Source organism: Podarcis gaigeae (assembly GCF_964106915.1).
Source record: "Podarcis gaigeae genome assembly, chromosome: 2".
Lineage (NCBI taxonomy): Eukaryota > Metazoa > Chordata > Lepidosauria > Squamata > Lacertidae > Podarcis > Podarcis gaigeae.
Window position 1 is genome coordinate 112,990,725 of NC_139679.1, and position 13,315 is coordinate 113,004,039.

General features: G+C 44.8%; 1 protein-coding gene across 1 annotated transcript; it reads left to right on the forward strand.

Moving 5' to 3' along the window:
• Window positions 1-1,944: 1,944 nt before the first annotated feature.
• Window positions 1,945-10,179, forward strand: LOC310839501 (zinc finger protein RFP-like; the record flags this gene model as incomplete). The annotated part of the gene is given in 7 exon segments (XM_083728139.1): window positions 1,945-2,289; window positions 2,292-2,421; window positions 5,914-6,009; window positions 6,094-6,318; window positions 6,876-6,898; window positions 7,195-7,310; window positions 9,659-10,179. Coding segments are annotated over 7 exon segments (1,389 nt in total). The 5' UTR covers window positions 1,945-2,011.
• Between the last annotated feature and the right edge of the window lie 3,136 nt (window positions 10,180-13,315).

Consider the following 13,315-nt stretch of genomic DNA (forward strand, 5'->3'; position numbering starts at 1 on the left):
TGAAACTGTTCTTAACCTGAAGCACCACTTTAGCTAATGGGGCCTCCTGCTGCCACCATGCCGCTGGAGCACAATTTCTGTTCTCATCCTGAAGCAAAGTTCTTAACCTGAAGCACTATTTCTGGGTTAGCGGAGTCTGTAACCTGAAGCGTATGTAAACTGAGGTACCACTGTATTCAAACTGAGGCTACAAAGGGACCAATGGCTTCTGTAAGCAGATAACACACTGCTCATTCCCTATGTAGTTCCTGGGAGGAAAGGAGTTTTTGAGGGAGAAAGAAAGGTGCCGTCTCTAAACACCCACATGCTCTGTAAACCTGGTCAACATTATGTCTGAACAGGAAATTCCAACACAAAAATGTATGTATACACTGGGCCAGCTTCAATGTCCCCACATATTCCTCACACCCCATCCTGCCCTCCTCATATTGAGCACAAGCCAATGTCTTCATCTTCCAAAGCAACTACAGTGGTACCTCAGGTTACATATGCTTCAGGTTACAGACTCCGCTAAGTACTTAACCCGAGGTACCACTGTACTCTATTCTGAACTTAAAAATCAAAAGCACAATGCTGGTGGTCAACAAAAGAGGTTTAAAGACTCCCTCAGGGCAAATCTTTAAAAATGTAGTTATAAACACTGACAACTGGGAAACACTGGCCTGCGAGCGCTCCAATTGGAGAACAGCCTTTACCAAAGGTGTCATGAGTTTTGAAGACACTCAAACTCAGGATGCAAGGGAGAAACGTGCTAGGAGGAAGGCACGCTTGGCAAATCCACACAGTTATCAACTCCTGCCTGGAAACCAATGTCCCCACTGTGGAAGGACGTGTGGATCCAGAATTGGCCTCCACAGTCACTTACGGACTCACTCTTAAGACTGTGTTCATGGAAGACAATCTTACTCACCTATGAGCGATCGCCAAAGAAGAAGGAGAAACCTTCAGCATTCCTCACACAATCAGTGTATAAACCTTATTAAATAAATAAGTAAACAAGTCATGTAATTCTGCCACAGGAGACAGTGAGATCAGTAACTTAGCTCAAAAACTTTTCAGGTTATGAATTCACACGCCTTCTTCCATTCCCTACTTGGAAGTAAGTCCCATTGAACTCAATGGGGTTTGTTTCTGAGTAAACCTGTACAAGGGCTCTTCCACATTTGATTTTCTGCTGCACTTTCTAAGCACAGACCCGAGATTTATTGGTCCATGGGGGGGGAGTGTTCCACCACTTTCCCCAGGAAAACCTGCTCCACACCACTGAATCAGAACAAATGGGAATCTACAGAATACCCTACTGCTGTTCGTTCCGATTCAGCAGTAAACAGTTTTCCAAAGGGAAGCAGCGGTGGGGGGGGAGGGAGGGTGACACTTTCGGACACAGACCAACAAATTTCAGACCAGTTGCTCGGAAGTGCAGCACAAACTTAGCAAGAAAAGAAAAAGATGAGTGACAGAATAGCATCATATCAGAGCTGCCATGTGTCAGAAGGCTCCAGGGAGGGATGGAGGTTCCAGTCTCGGTTCAAGAATTCTCCACGCTGCAGCCTTGTTGCTAGGCAACAGTCTGTGGTCCCTACTTGAGCTCCAAGCAGAGTCCAACTCCTAGTCCCCATCTACCAATTTCTCTGGCTTCGCCTCCTCTTCAGAGGGCTTGCTGGGGAAGATAACTTCTCCAAACACACCTAGAACTAAGGGAAGCCGTCAACACCCCCTAAGTCTTGAGTGGTTGTTTTTTGGACCACTTGTTTTGAACTTGGTCACCACTACTTGTATGTTTGGAGCTTTGACTCTGGTCCAAGGCAGCCAGATTATTTTTTTTAAAAAATATAGGTTTAAGTCCAGCTTGATTCAAGAAAACAACTCATAAAACTGGTTTTCAGGTTTCTGGCCTGATTCTGCTGGTCGTTTTTGTTACGCTGCCCAAAATGAGCTGCCCCACACAGATAATATTCTTGTAAAGGAAAGGAGAGGTTTGAAATTTGAAACAAGACTTAAGAGGCAGCCCATGGCATCTGGAAGTGCCGTGTCGGAGTGCTGCGAGGAAGCGACTTGCTCCATCTGCCTGGGGTACTTCAAGGATCCAGTGACCATCGACTGCGGGCACAACTTCTGCCAGGCCTGCCTCACCCAGTATTGGGCAGAGTCCAGCCCAGACTCTTCCTGTCCTCAGTGCAGGGAAACCGTCCAGCAGAGGAACTTCCGGCCAAACCGTCAGCTGGCCAACCTGGTGGAGCTGGTCAAGAAACTGCAGGAAGGGAGGAAGATGGCAAGAGGGGAATGTGTCCGAGGCATCAGGAGCCCCTGAAACTATTCTGGAATGTTGACCAAGACCCCATCTGTGTGGTGCGCGACAGGTCCAAGGAACACCGAGAACATAGTGTGTTCCCCATGGAAGAGGCTTTTCAAGAGTATAAGGTAGAAAAACACCACCGTGGACTGACACCAACCTTGTTTTAATTTTGGTGCCAGGAGAATGCATTTTTTTAAATTAATTTTTATTAAAGTTTCCACAGCATTTTCAACACAAATACAAAACAATAAAACATAAAACACATATACTTTCAAATCTTAGTTTCATATGCCTTACTTTCCCGACTTCCTCGTACCTCCCCTTACTGCGTTCTCCTATCGATAAATTTTAAGCGAATCCCCAACTTGTTTCAATTTAATTTTAATAACACTCATTTTCTTTTATCTATTGCCGCAGTTAACCCCTAACTTCTCATCTAACACCAGCCTAACATTCACTAATTTTTGCATATTTCTTTAGATAGTCCTTAAATTTTCTCCAATCCTCTTCCGCCGTTTCTCTTCCCTGGTCTCGGATTCTGCTCGTCATCTCTGCCAAACTCATATAGTCGATCACCTTCATCTGCCACTCTTCCACGGTGGGTAATTCCTGTGTCTTCCAGTATTTTGCTATAAGAATTCTCGCAGGAGAATGCATTTTTGTTTTCCTGGGTGTTTGGGAAGCACAAATACTCGTAATCTTAAATTACACTATTAGACCTGTTTTTCTAACAGTGTAATATAATACAGTGGTACCTCGGGTTACATATGCTTCAGGTTACAGACACCGCTAACCCAGAAATAGTACCTCAGGTTAAGAACTTTGCCTTCAGGATGAGAACAGAAATCGTGCTCCGGTGGCGCGGCAGCAGCAGGAGGCCCCATTAGCTAAAGTGGTGCTTCAGGTTAAGAACAGTTTCAGGTTAAGAATGGACCTCCGGAACAAATTAAGTACTTAACCCGAGGTACCACTGTATTATTGCTACTGCCCAAACCATTTTCTTATGGTGTGTATCTGAAGAAGTGTGCATGCACATGAAAGCTCATACCAATAATAATAATAATAATAATAATAATAATAATAATAATAATAATAATAATTTATTATTTATACCCCACCCATCTGGCTGGGTTTCCCCAGCCACCCTGGGCGGCTTCCAACAGAACACTAAAATACAATAACCTATTAAACATTAAAAGCTTTCTTAAACAGGGCTGCCTTCAGATGTCTTCTAAAAGTTTGGTAGTTATTTTTCTCTTTGACATCTGATGGGAGGGCGTTCCACAGGGCGGGTGCCACTACCGAGAAGGCCCTCTGCCTGGTTCCTTGTAACTTGGCTTCTCATAGTGAGGGAACTGCCAGAAGGCCCTCGGTGCTGGACCTCAGTGTCCGGGCAGAACGATGGAGTTGGAGACGCTTCTTCAGGTAACAAACTTAGTTGGTCTCTAAGGTGCTACTGAAAGGATTTTTTTTATTTTGTTTCGACTATGACAGACCAACACGGTTACCTACATGTAACATTTTATTATTATTTGCTTCAGGACTTTCTTTCCCCCCCATCTTCGTCACATTAAGCAGTTCATCCCTTACCTTTCCCACCCCAACCTGGCCACAGTGATCCATGCAACGGTCACCTCCAGGCTTGAATACTGTAATTTACTGTATGCGGGGCTGCCCTTGAAGCTGTCCCAGAAACTCCAGCGGGTGCAGAATGCTGCAGCGAGGCTCGTCACAGGGTCCCTGCCATGGGAACATATTCACCCAGTGCTTTTCAAGCTGCAATGGCTCCCGGTGGAGTATAGGTTCAGCTTCAAGGTGCTGGTTTTGCCCTTTAAAACCCTTTGTGGCTTAGGGCCCTCGCATTTATGGGACTGCCTCTCCTGGTATGCCCCGCAGAGGACCTTAAGGTCCATGAATACCCATAGTTTAGAGGTCCCGGGGCCTAAGGAAGTCAGACTATCCTCCACCAGGGCCAGGGCCTTTTCAGTGATGGCTCCGACCTGGTGGAATGCTCTGTCCCATGAGACGAGGGCCCTGCAGGATTTAACCTCCTTCCATCAGGCCTGTAAGACAGAGCTATTCTACCTGGCCTCTAATTTGAATTCAGCCTGATCTTTTATTTCCCTTCTCTTGCCTCCCCCCACATACCCCTTTTATGAAGATTACCCGCTCTGAGACCCCACAGCTAATTCTCCCCTGGCCTCCACACTGGCCCAAGTAGGACTAATTCAGCCAGCTAGCCCTGGAGACTATCTAATGTTTATTGGATGGATTTCCCCCAAATTGATTTTTTGAACTTTGAATTTTATTGTTATTCATGCTTTTATATTGTATTTTATGCTGCTTCTATGTTGTATTACAATTAAGTGTTTTAAATTTGTTGTTAGCTGCCCTGAGCCCAGTTTGCTGAACCAGGTAGAGTGGGATGTATTAAAATTATATATATATATATATATATATATATATATATATATATATATATATATTAAATAATAAATAATATATCTATATATAAATAAATAAATAAATTTGTTTGTTTGTTTGTTTGTTTGGTGAATTTAATAAACCTTAACTTAATATTCCCAATGTTTCATCACACACTGCCATAACCAAGATCAGACTATATGGATTGAAGAACAGGCAAGCTTGGGAGTCACTAAGAACAGGTTTTTGTCCCGGCCCAGTGATGGCACCCACAAAGATGCACTGCACCCCCTAGAGGGCCTTGCAATATTCAAACCTTCCTGCAGTACTGAAGGGGAATTTCGCCAGTGTGGAATAGCCTGGGTTTCTTTCGGAAGATTCTCTGTAAGTGGGCAGTTCCACAACTCCAACAGGGACCACTTCAGGGATTCTTTTTTATCATATATCCATGATTATTTGTGCTGAGGATGGTATTATGGGATAAATCAGCCTCATATAACCAACTTGCTTAACTCTAATTAAGGCATGAAGGTTTTAAGACTATGGAGTAAGGTGTCCTAGCAGGCTTAGCTTTGGGAGGAAGGTTTATTGAGCAAATAATTATAATTATAATTATACCCCACCCATCTGCCTGGGTTTCCGCAGCCACTCTGGGCAGCTCCCAACAGAATATTAAAAACACAATAAAACATCAAACCTTAAAAGCTTCCCTAAACAGAGCTGCCTTCAGATGTCTTCTAAAAGTCAGATAGTTGTTTATTTCCTTGACATCTGATGGGAAGGCGTTACACAAGGCGGACGCCACTACCGAGAAGGCCCTCTGCCTGCTTCCCTGTAACCTCATTTCTTGCAGGGAGGGAACCACCAGAATACCCTCGGAGTTGGACCTCAGTGTCCAGGCTGAACAATGGTGGTGGAGACGCTCCCTCATGTATACTGGGCCGAGGCTGTTTAGGGCTTTAACGGTCAGCACCAACACTTTGAATTGTGTGTAGAGCAAGCGGTCACCAAGTCAAGAACGATCAAGGAGGCAGTCTCACGTTCTCCCTTTTGCAAATTTCTGGAAACCTTGAAAACAGAAACTGCCTCCCATCCTTACGTTACCAAAATCAAAACAGGATTTCTCTAAGGGAATCCCTGAGCCACAAGGTAGACTGAACTCCCCAGAATAAAAGCCTTCTCTGTCGTTGCAGGAGAGAATCGAGGCCCAGCTGAAGTCTCTGCAGAAAGAGAGAGAAAGGCTTGTGGATTGGAAAGTGATAGAAGAACAGGGAAGTCAAAAGTGCCTGGTAAGCGTCTCAGTCCACATTCTTCCTTCCCACCCCGTGTGTGTGTGTGTGTGTGTGTGTGTGTGTGTTTCCCCCCAGATGCAGCTGGAAGAGGAGAAGCAGAAGATCAGATCGGCCTTTGAGCGAATGCAGATATTTCTGGAGGAAACCAAGTGTTTCCGGCTGGCCCTGCTGGATGACCTGGAAAAGAAGATTAAGAAGAGGCAGGAAGAAAACGTCACCAGGCTCTCCAATGAGATTTCCAGTGTCAGTGGGATGATTGCAGAAATGGAGAGGAAATGCCAACAGCCAGCAAGGGAATTTCTGCAGGTGAGACTCATAGTGGTGAGGAGGAATGGAAGTTCCCCCAGAATGTCTGCTTTGTATACATTACTTACACAGTGGGCCCCACGTGATTGGCTAATTCCAGAATTCTCCTGTAGGCCAATCAGGTTGCAGATTCAATCCCACCTGGAGCTGGATTGGGTGGCTCCTGTGGACCAATCAGACTGCTGCATTCTGGATCCTATTGTTCTAGGACCAATTAGACTGCTGCATTCTGAATCCTGTTGTTCTAGGACCAATCAGACTGCTGCATTTTGGATCCTATTCAACTCAGTACACAACAGACCCCACTGCTAGCTCCTTGTGTGATTACTCGTCTTGGAATAGACCTTATGAATATTTCCATAGGCATCTGTGAAAACAGGAGGGTGGATTAGATAGGCCATTGGTTTTATCCAGCAGAGCTCCTCTTAAAGTTCTCTGAATTCTAATATTTGGAATAAATAAGACACCCTCCTGCAACAGTGATTATTTCCCCCAGAAGGAATAAATTATTTCTGCCTGTACAACTAAGAACAACTTCACCTTGTTCTCTCTTGCAGGATATCAAAAGCACTTTGAGCAGGTATGTGACCTTTGGTTGGTTTCAATGGGTCTGATCTGAGAATGACAAACATTGGCTCTCAACCATGTAAGACTAGACTATTCCCTTGCCAAATTGAATCGATGCTATCTATTTTCACTTTGCCTTATTTGATGTTGTCCATGTGTTTCGTAACAAAACGTTGTGTGTTTTGATACCTGCTTTATTGTGAGCTGCTTTGAGCACAGTCCGCTGTGAAAATAAAAAAGAGAGAGCATATAAATAAACTAAATTAAACTTTATCCAATTCCAGGTTCATAACTTTCTTCCCCTTCCAGGTATGAAAAAGCACTAGGGAGGCAGCTGGTGCAACTGTCTCCAGGGCAGGAGGAGACTCTCAGAATTTGCGCTCAGAAAAATTCTGCTCTGGAAAAAGCTATTGAGAAATGTGAAGGTATTGGAGACAACTCAAATATAGAGATACAGAAATGATCTGTGTTTTTGATAGGGGGTGGCAGAGAAAGTCAGTTCCTTGTTACAGAAGAACTGGCTTTCACTTCAAGGTCATTGTAGAAAAAGGCGTGCAATTGATAAAAAAGTGGAAATAATGTAAAAAAAATGTGTTCTGTTAGGGAGTAATTGATCTCAATAATGTACACACTGGAAAAAAATTGCATTTTCAGGATGACCTTTTTTCAATTAAAAAAAATGCAAATGCATGTAGAAATGAGGCAAACCTAATTTAGGATTTAAAAAATGAGAAATGGAGAGAAACTAAACTTCATGGATTCATCCAGCCTTAAGTGTTCGTTCCAGTTTGTTTCCCTATCCTATTAGCGCCTTTACTCGAAACATGGATTCCAGACATGTACCAAAAAAGCATCTATAAACAGTGATCATAATTTAATTGATGCTGTTAATGAGGAGTTTCATGTACAAGAGAGACAGACGCAATGGCACATTGCTGCATACCGTATTTTTTGCTCTATAAGACACATCTAGTTTTAGAGGAGAACAAGAAAAAAAATCTTCTCTCCCTCTATGTGCAGCGCCTCTCCAGGAAAGCGGGAGGAGAAAGGGAAGGGGCTCTGTTTCTCCTCCCGCTTTGCTGAAGCTGCACAGCGCCTCTCCAGCAAAGCAAAGTCAGAATAGAAAGAGGGATCGCTGAGCAGCGAAAGCAGTGATCCCTCTTGCTATTCTGGCTTCTGGGATAGCCGTGCCAAGCCTCTTCAGGGCAGGGGGAGTGTTCCTCCTGTTGCCCTGAAGAGGCTTCAGGGATAGCCGCGCAGCCTGCATTCGCTCCATAAGATGCACACACATTTCCCCTTACTTTTTAGGAGGGGAAAAGTGCATCTTAAAGAGCGAAAAATACGGTATATGACGCACTGAGTAATTTGTGAACCTTTTCTCCACAGAACAGGGTCTCTGGAGCAAGCATTGCACAAAGGTAAATAATACCTGCCGGGAACTAGAGGAGATGGGAAATATTTGATGGCAGGTCAGGAATCAATAGCAGGCCCTCATTCAAGCACTTAAAGATAAAAGGATAAAGGGACCCCTGACTATTAGGTCCAGTCGTGACCGACTCTGGGGTTCCGGTGCTCATCTCGCTTTACTGGCCGAGGGAGCCGGCGTACAGCTTCCGGGTCATGTGGCCAGCATGACTAAGCCGCTTCTGGCGAAGCAGAGCAGCACACGGAAACACCGTTTACCTTCCCGCCGGAGCGGTACCTATTTATCTACTTGCACTTTGACGTGCTTTCAAACTGCTAGATTGGCAGGAGCAGGGACCGAGCATTGGGAACTCACCCCATCGCAGGGATATGAACCGCCGACCTTCTGATCGGCAAGTCCTAGGCTCTGTGGTTTAACCCACAGCGCCACCCACGTCCCTTTCAAGCACTTAATGGGGTTTTATTATGCAGATAGTTCAACAGACTGCATTCTGGAAAAATGAAAAAGTGGTTAATTTATCTCTTTCACTCAGCCAGGAGTCCAGCACAACTGATCTAAGTAAGAGAAAATGATGATGTGTGGGTAACAATGGGTGAGGGCTGGTTTAAATAAGAATAGCAACAAAGCAACAAAAAAAAACAACAACAGGAAAACATTAACCACATAACCATTGTGGAAAATTTTAAAACATCCTCACTAGACAAGGTGCTACCAGAGAGAAGGCCCTTTCTGACACCCAGCTCCCTTAACGTCAACTAGCGGACATCCAATTTCTTCAATAGGATGCTGTTTAATATATTGAGGGAAAAGATTAGAGACATGAAAGCCCAGGGGGAAGAAAAAAAAAGAAAATGAGGGGGAACCCAGTTTTCGCCCTATATTTCTCAAGGACAGAGGGGTTGACTTTAGTTTCCAAAAATGGTAGGAGGACCTGGGGTGGATTTCCCCAAACTTTCTGCTATCTCCCCCTGGGCTTTACATCTGTACGCGAGCTCTGCTTCCCACACTACTCTCAGCCACAAGCCTCTGAGGGCAGAGATGACGTTTTCCTACCTCAACAACTCAGAGGGTTTCCCTCCAAAACATAACAAACACCCTTAGGGATGCCACCAGAGGGAAGCCCAAGCAAAGCCTCCCATACAATATGCAAGTTTCTCCTTCATCCTTGGGGCACTGGGGTGGGGTGAAGTCTACTGGCCCTCCTGAAGCCTGGCCAAAATGAGGTTTGGGGGAGTTGTGGTCCGGCAGCCGAGAGGCTGGTCCTTTTCCTTGACCCATGCAGTTCTCTCTCTCTCTCTCTCTCTCTCTCTCTCTCTCTCTCTCTCTCTCTCTCTCTGCCCTGCACAGTGAATGTGACTTTGTACCCAGACACGGCGCACCCCAACCTCATCCTGTCCGAGGATCTGAAGTGCGTCCAATGGGGAGACAGGCGCCAGGACCTGCCCGACAACCCCGAGAGATTCGACAAGGAGACGTGTGTGCTGGGCCGCGAGAGATTCACTTCCGGGCAGCATTGGTGGGACGTGGAGGTCGGAGGGGAATGGGCCGAGTGGGCGGTTGGTGTGGCGCGAGAGTCTGTCAAGAGGAAGGGGGACATCACCCTTAACCCTAGCGAGGGGTTCTGGGCTCTGCAGAAGACCATGGTGGACACTTTTGGGTCGTTCTCCGATTGGCAGCTCTCAGCTTCGACTTCCCCTAAGCTGACCGTTGTGTATGCCAGAAGCGAGCTCAGGAAAATCCGAATACAGTATCCCTACACTACGAAGAGGGCCTCGTGGAGTTCTTCGAAGGAGACACCAACAACTCGATCTTCACTTTCCCCTCAGCCTCCTTCTCTGGAGAGAGGATCTGCCCGTTTTTCCATCTGAAGTGGGGAGGCAAGCTGAAATGTTGAATCTCGAGGATCCATTTCCACAACTCTTGAAAATGAAGGCGCATTCTTCTCTAGGCCTAGGCAAGGAGGTGCAGCCTGATAAATTTTTAGCACTTCCAGTTCTCAGCCCTGCAGATTTTAGTCAAGCGAGGCGTGGCATTAAGGATGCTATTGGCCTTTGGCTGTTATTTACTAAAAAAATAAGCCAGCATGTGGATGGCAAATCCAGACTGGCTGGGGCAAAGCAACACATAGCACTTTTTCCAGTTTGGATAGCCCCCTTTACATTTAGTAAACAAAAGTCAAGCACACAAGGAGATAACCACATGCTTATTTGGCCCTTAGTATATTTCATCAGTTAGGCAAAAGTGGAAGCACACACCCATAGCATTAAAAAATGAGTAAAACGGGATTAGAGCCTCCTTTCCCATTGCTGTATTTTGAATCGTCATGCCCCCTCTTCCTCATTATTTTATTACTGTCCTTTTAACCCAGGATCTGCGGCCCTTCATATGTCATTGGACTCTACCTCCCATCAACCCCAGCTAACATGGCCAATTATCAGGGGGGATGGGAGCTGTAGTCCAGCAAAATCTGGAGATCCACAGGCTTCTCATCCGACCTTTCAAAACCTGCAAGGCAAGAAAACCAAGCAGCAGCTCGGATTTTCATTGCGTGTGGTGCAATTATGCATTGAATTGCATCCCCGCAGTTATCAAATTGTGGCTACCAGGAAGCTTTTAGTCATAGGAACCCTGCTAGAAAGAGGAACCTTTACACACAAGATTCATCCTTTCCTTTTTTATGTATTTTTGTTGAAGAGGCTATTTCAAAGCACTGAACTGAAATAAAAACCTTTAAAACCAAGCCTGTTTGGCATGTTACAACCGTTGCGTTTATTTCCACCATGCTTTCCATGGGTATAATCATTAGAGCCACAGTCAAGGAAGTGGTAGCTGTGTGCCTTAATCCCTTTTCAAATACAGTGGTACCTCGGGTTACATACGCTTCAGGTTACAGACTCCGCTAACCCAGAGATAGTGCTTCAGGTTAAGAACAGTTTCAGGTTAAGTACGGACCTCCAGAATGAATTCAGTACTTAACCTGAGGTACCACTGTAAGCAACTATCCTACTTTTAAAAGACATCTGAAGGCAGCCCTGTTTAGGGAAGTTTTTAATGTTTAATGATGTACAGTGAGAGAGGAGGAGGCCTGGGCTTGGGGTCAGGGGTGTTGCTGTGGGCTGGAGTGCAAAACCAGGATTCCTGAATAGTGGAAAATGGGGTACTTTTACAGTGGTACCTCGGGTTACATACGCTTCAGGTTGCAGACTCCGCTAACCAAGAAATAGTACCTTGGGTTAAGAACTTTGCTTCAGGAAGAGAACAGAAATCTTGCTCCGGCGGCACGGCAGCAGCAGGAGGCCCCATTAGCTAATGTGGTGCTTCAGGTTAAGAACAGTTTCAGGTTAAGAACGGACTTTCAGAATGAATTAAGTATTTAACCTGAGGTACCACTGTAGGTATTTCCTTGGAACGCCCCCTGTGAGAGAGGAAATTAGTTGAAGAAGAAAACACTTTGTCGAAAAGTAGCCAGGAAATGAAAGAATGTGACAAGAGGCTGGAAGCAGATCAGGCCATCAAAAGGAATAAGGAGAAATTCCCCATGTGTGAAATCACAACAGCTCCGATTTCTTTTATCTCTGAAGAACTTGTTAAGGAAAGATGCAGATCCAATGTTTCCCAAACTTGGCCCTCCAGCTGTTTCTGGACTACAACTCCCATCATCCCTGGCTAGCAGGACCAGTGGTCAAGGATGATGGGAATTGTAGTTCAAAAACAGCAGGAGGCCCAAACACTGAATTAGACCTTCCTCCCTGGAAAGATGTTCTCTCTGCATCTATAGAAGCATATAATGATCATTAAGCTTACTGTTAATGACACAAAACCCTCCGATATAAAGTCTCTAGTCTGGAAACCTTTTCCCTCCAGTCTCTGTGTACGTGTAAAAAAAAAGTATTCTATCAAGCAGCAGCACAGAAAGTGAGGATCATTTGCTGGTGGGTTTCAGGCAGGGATTCCTTCCAGACCTTACCTGGTGATGCCAGGGACTGAATTAAGGAACTTCTCCATGCAAAGTATGCAAAATTATTCCTCCGAACTGCAGCCTCTCCCTGTATGGCTTCTCCTGTGGCATTATCATCGCTGGTAGTTTATTTATCCACTCGATACATGCCTTTTTCTTTACAATTAAATTTCTAGCCCACCTTTCTTCCCAAAGGAGTATGACACATGCACTCACACACCAATCACTTTTGTTAAAAGTTTCCAGGCTTGCTTACTATTATGGACTGTATACCTAAGAGCCCATGTTGGTATTCAGCTGTTAACAGAACTTTATGGAATTCTGGGTGGTGTGGAAAAACTGGACAGACACACCAAAAGGACTGTATAAATGCTGTAACTTCAATCATCCAATGATGCCATATAGGGGGCAATTCAGAAGAGAGAAGTGGGATTCTCATAGTTGTGGCAACGGGCAGTGGCTTAGTTGGGTTTTTCTTCTTGGAAAGTCAATTAGTCCAATCCATGGAGCAATTAATGATCCTAGGCATAATGGCTTTGTGCCATCTACAGGATGAGAGGCCTGATGCAGAATAACTGGTCATCAGCCACTGTGAAACAGGATACAGTGGTACCTTGGTTCTCAAACGCCTTGGTTCCCAAATGCCGAAAACCTGGAAGTAAGTATTCCGGTTTTAAAACGTTTTTCAGAAGCCGAATGCCCAATGTGGCTGTCGTCTATTGTTCCCAGGGCGCCTGCACCAATCAGAAGATGCACCTTGGTTTTCGAACATTTCAGAAGTCAAACAAACTTCTGGATTAAGTTTGGTGCTCTTTGTTTTTGCTATTTATTTTGAGTTTTTGCTTTTGAGGGTTTTTCGGTTAATTTGTTTGTGTGCCTGCAGAAATGGATAAAAGCCCCCCATCGAAACAATGACGATCATCAATGCAGGTCAGAAAAAATAATAATTCTAATTTTTATTATCTACAATACTGTCTTGTTTATTTTATAGTACAGTATATTGATTAATGCTTTCATTTTATGGATCAATGGTCTCGTTAGATAGT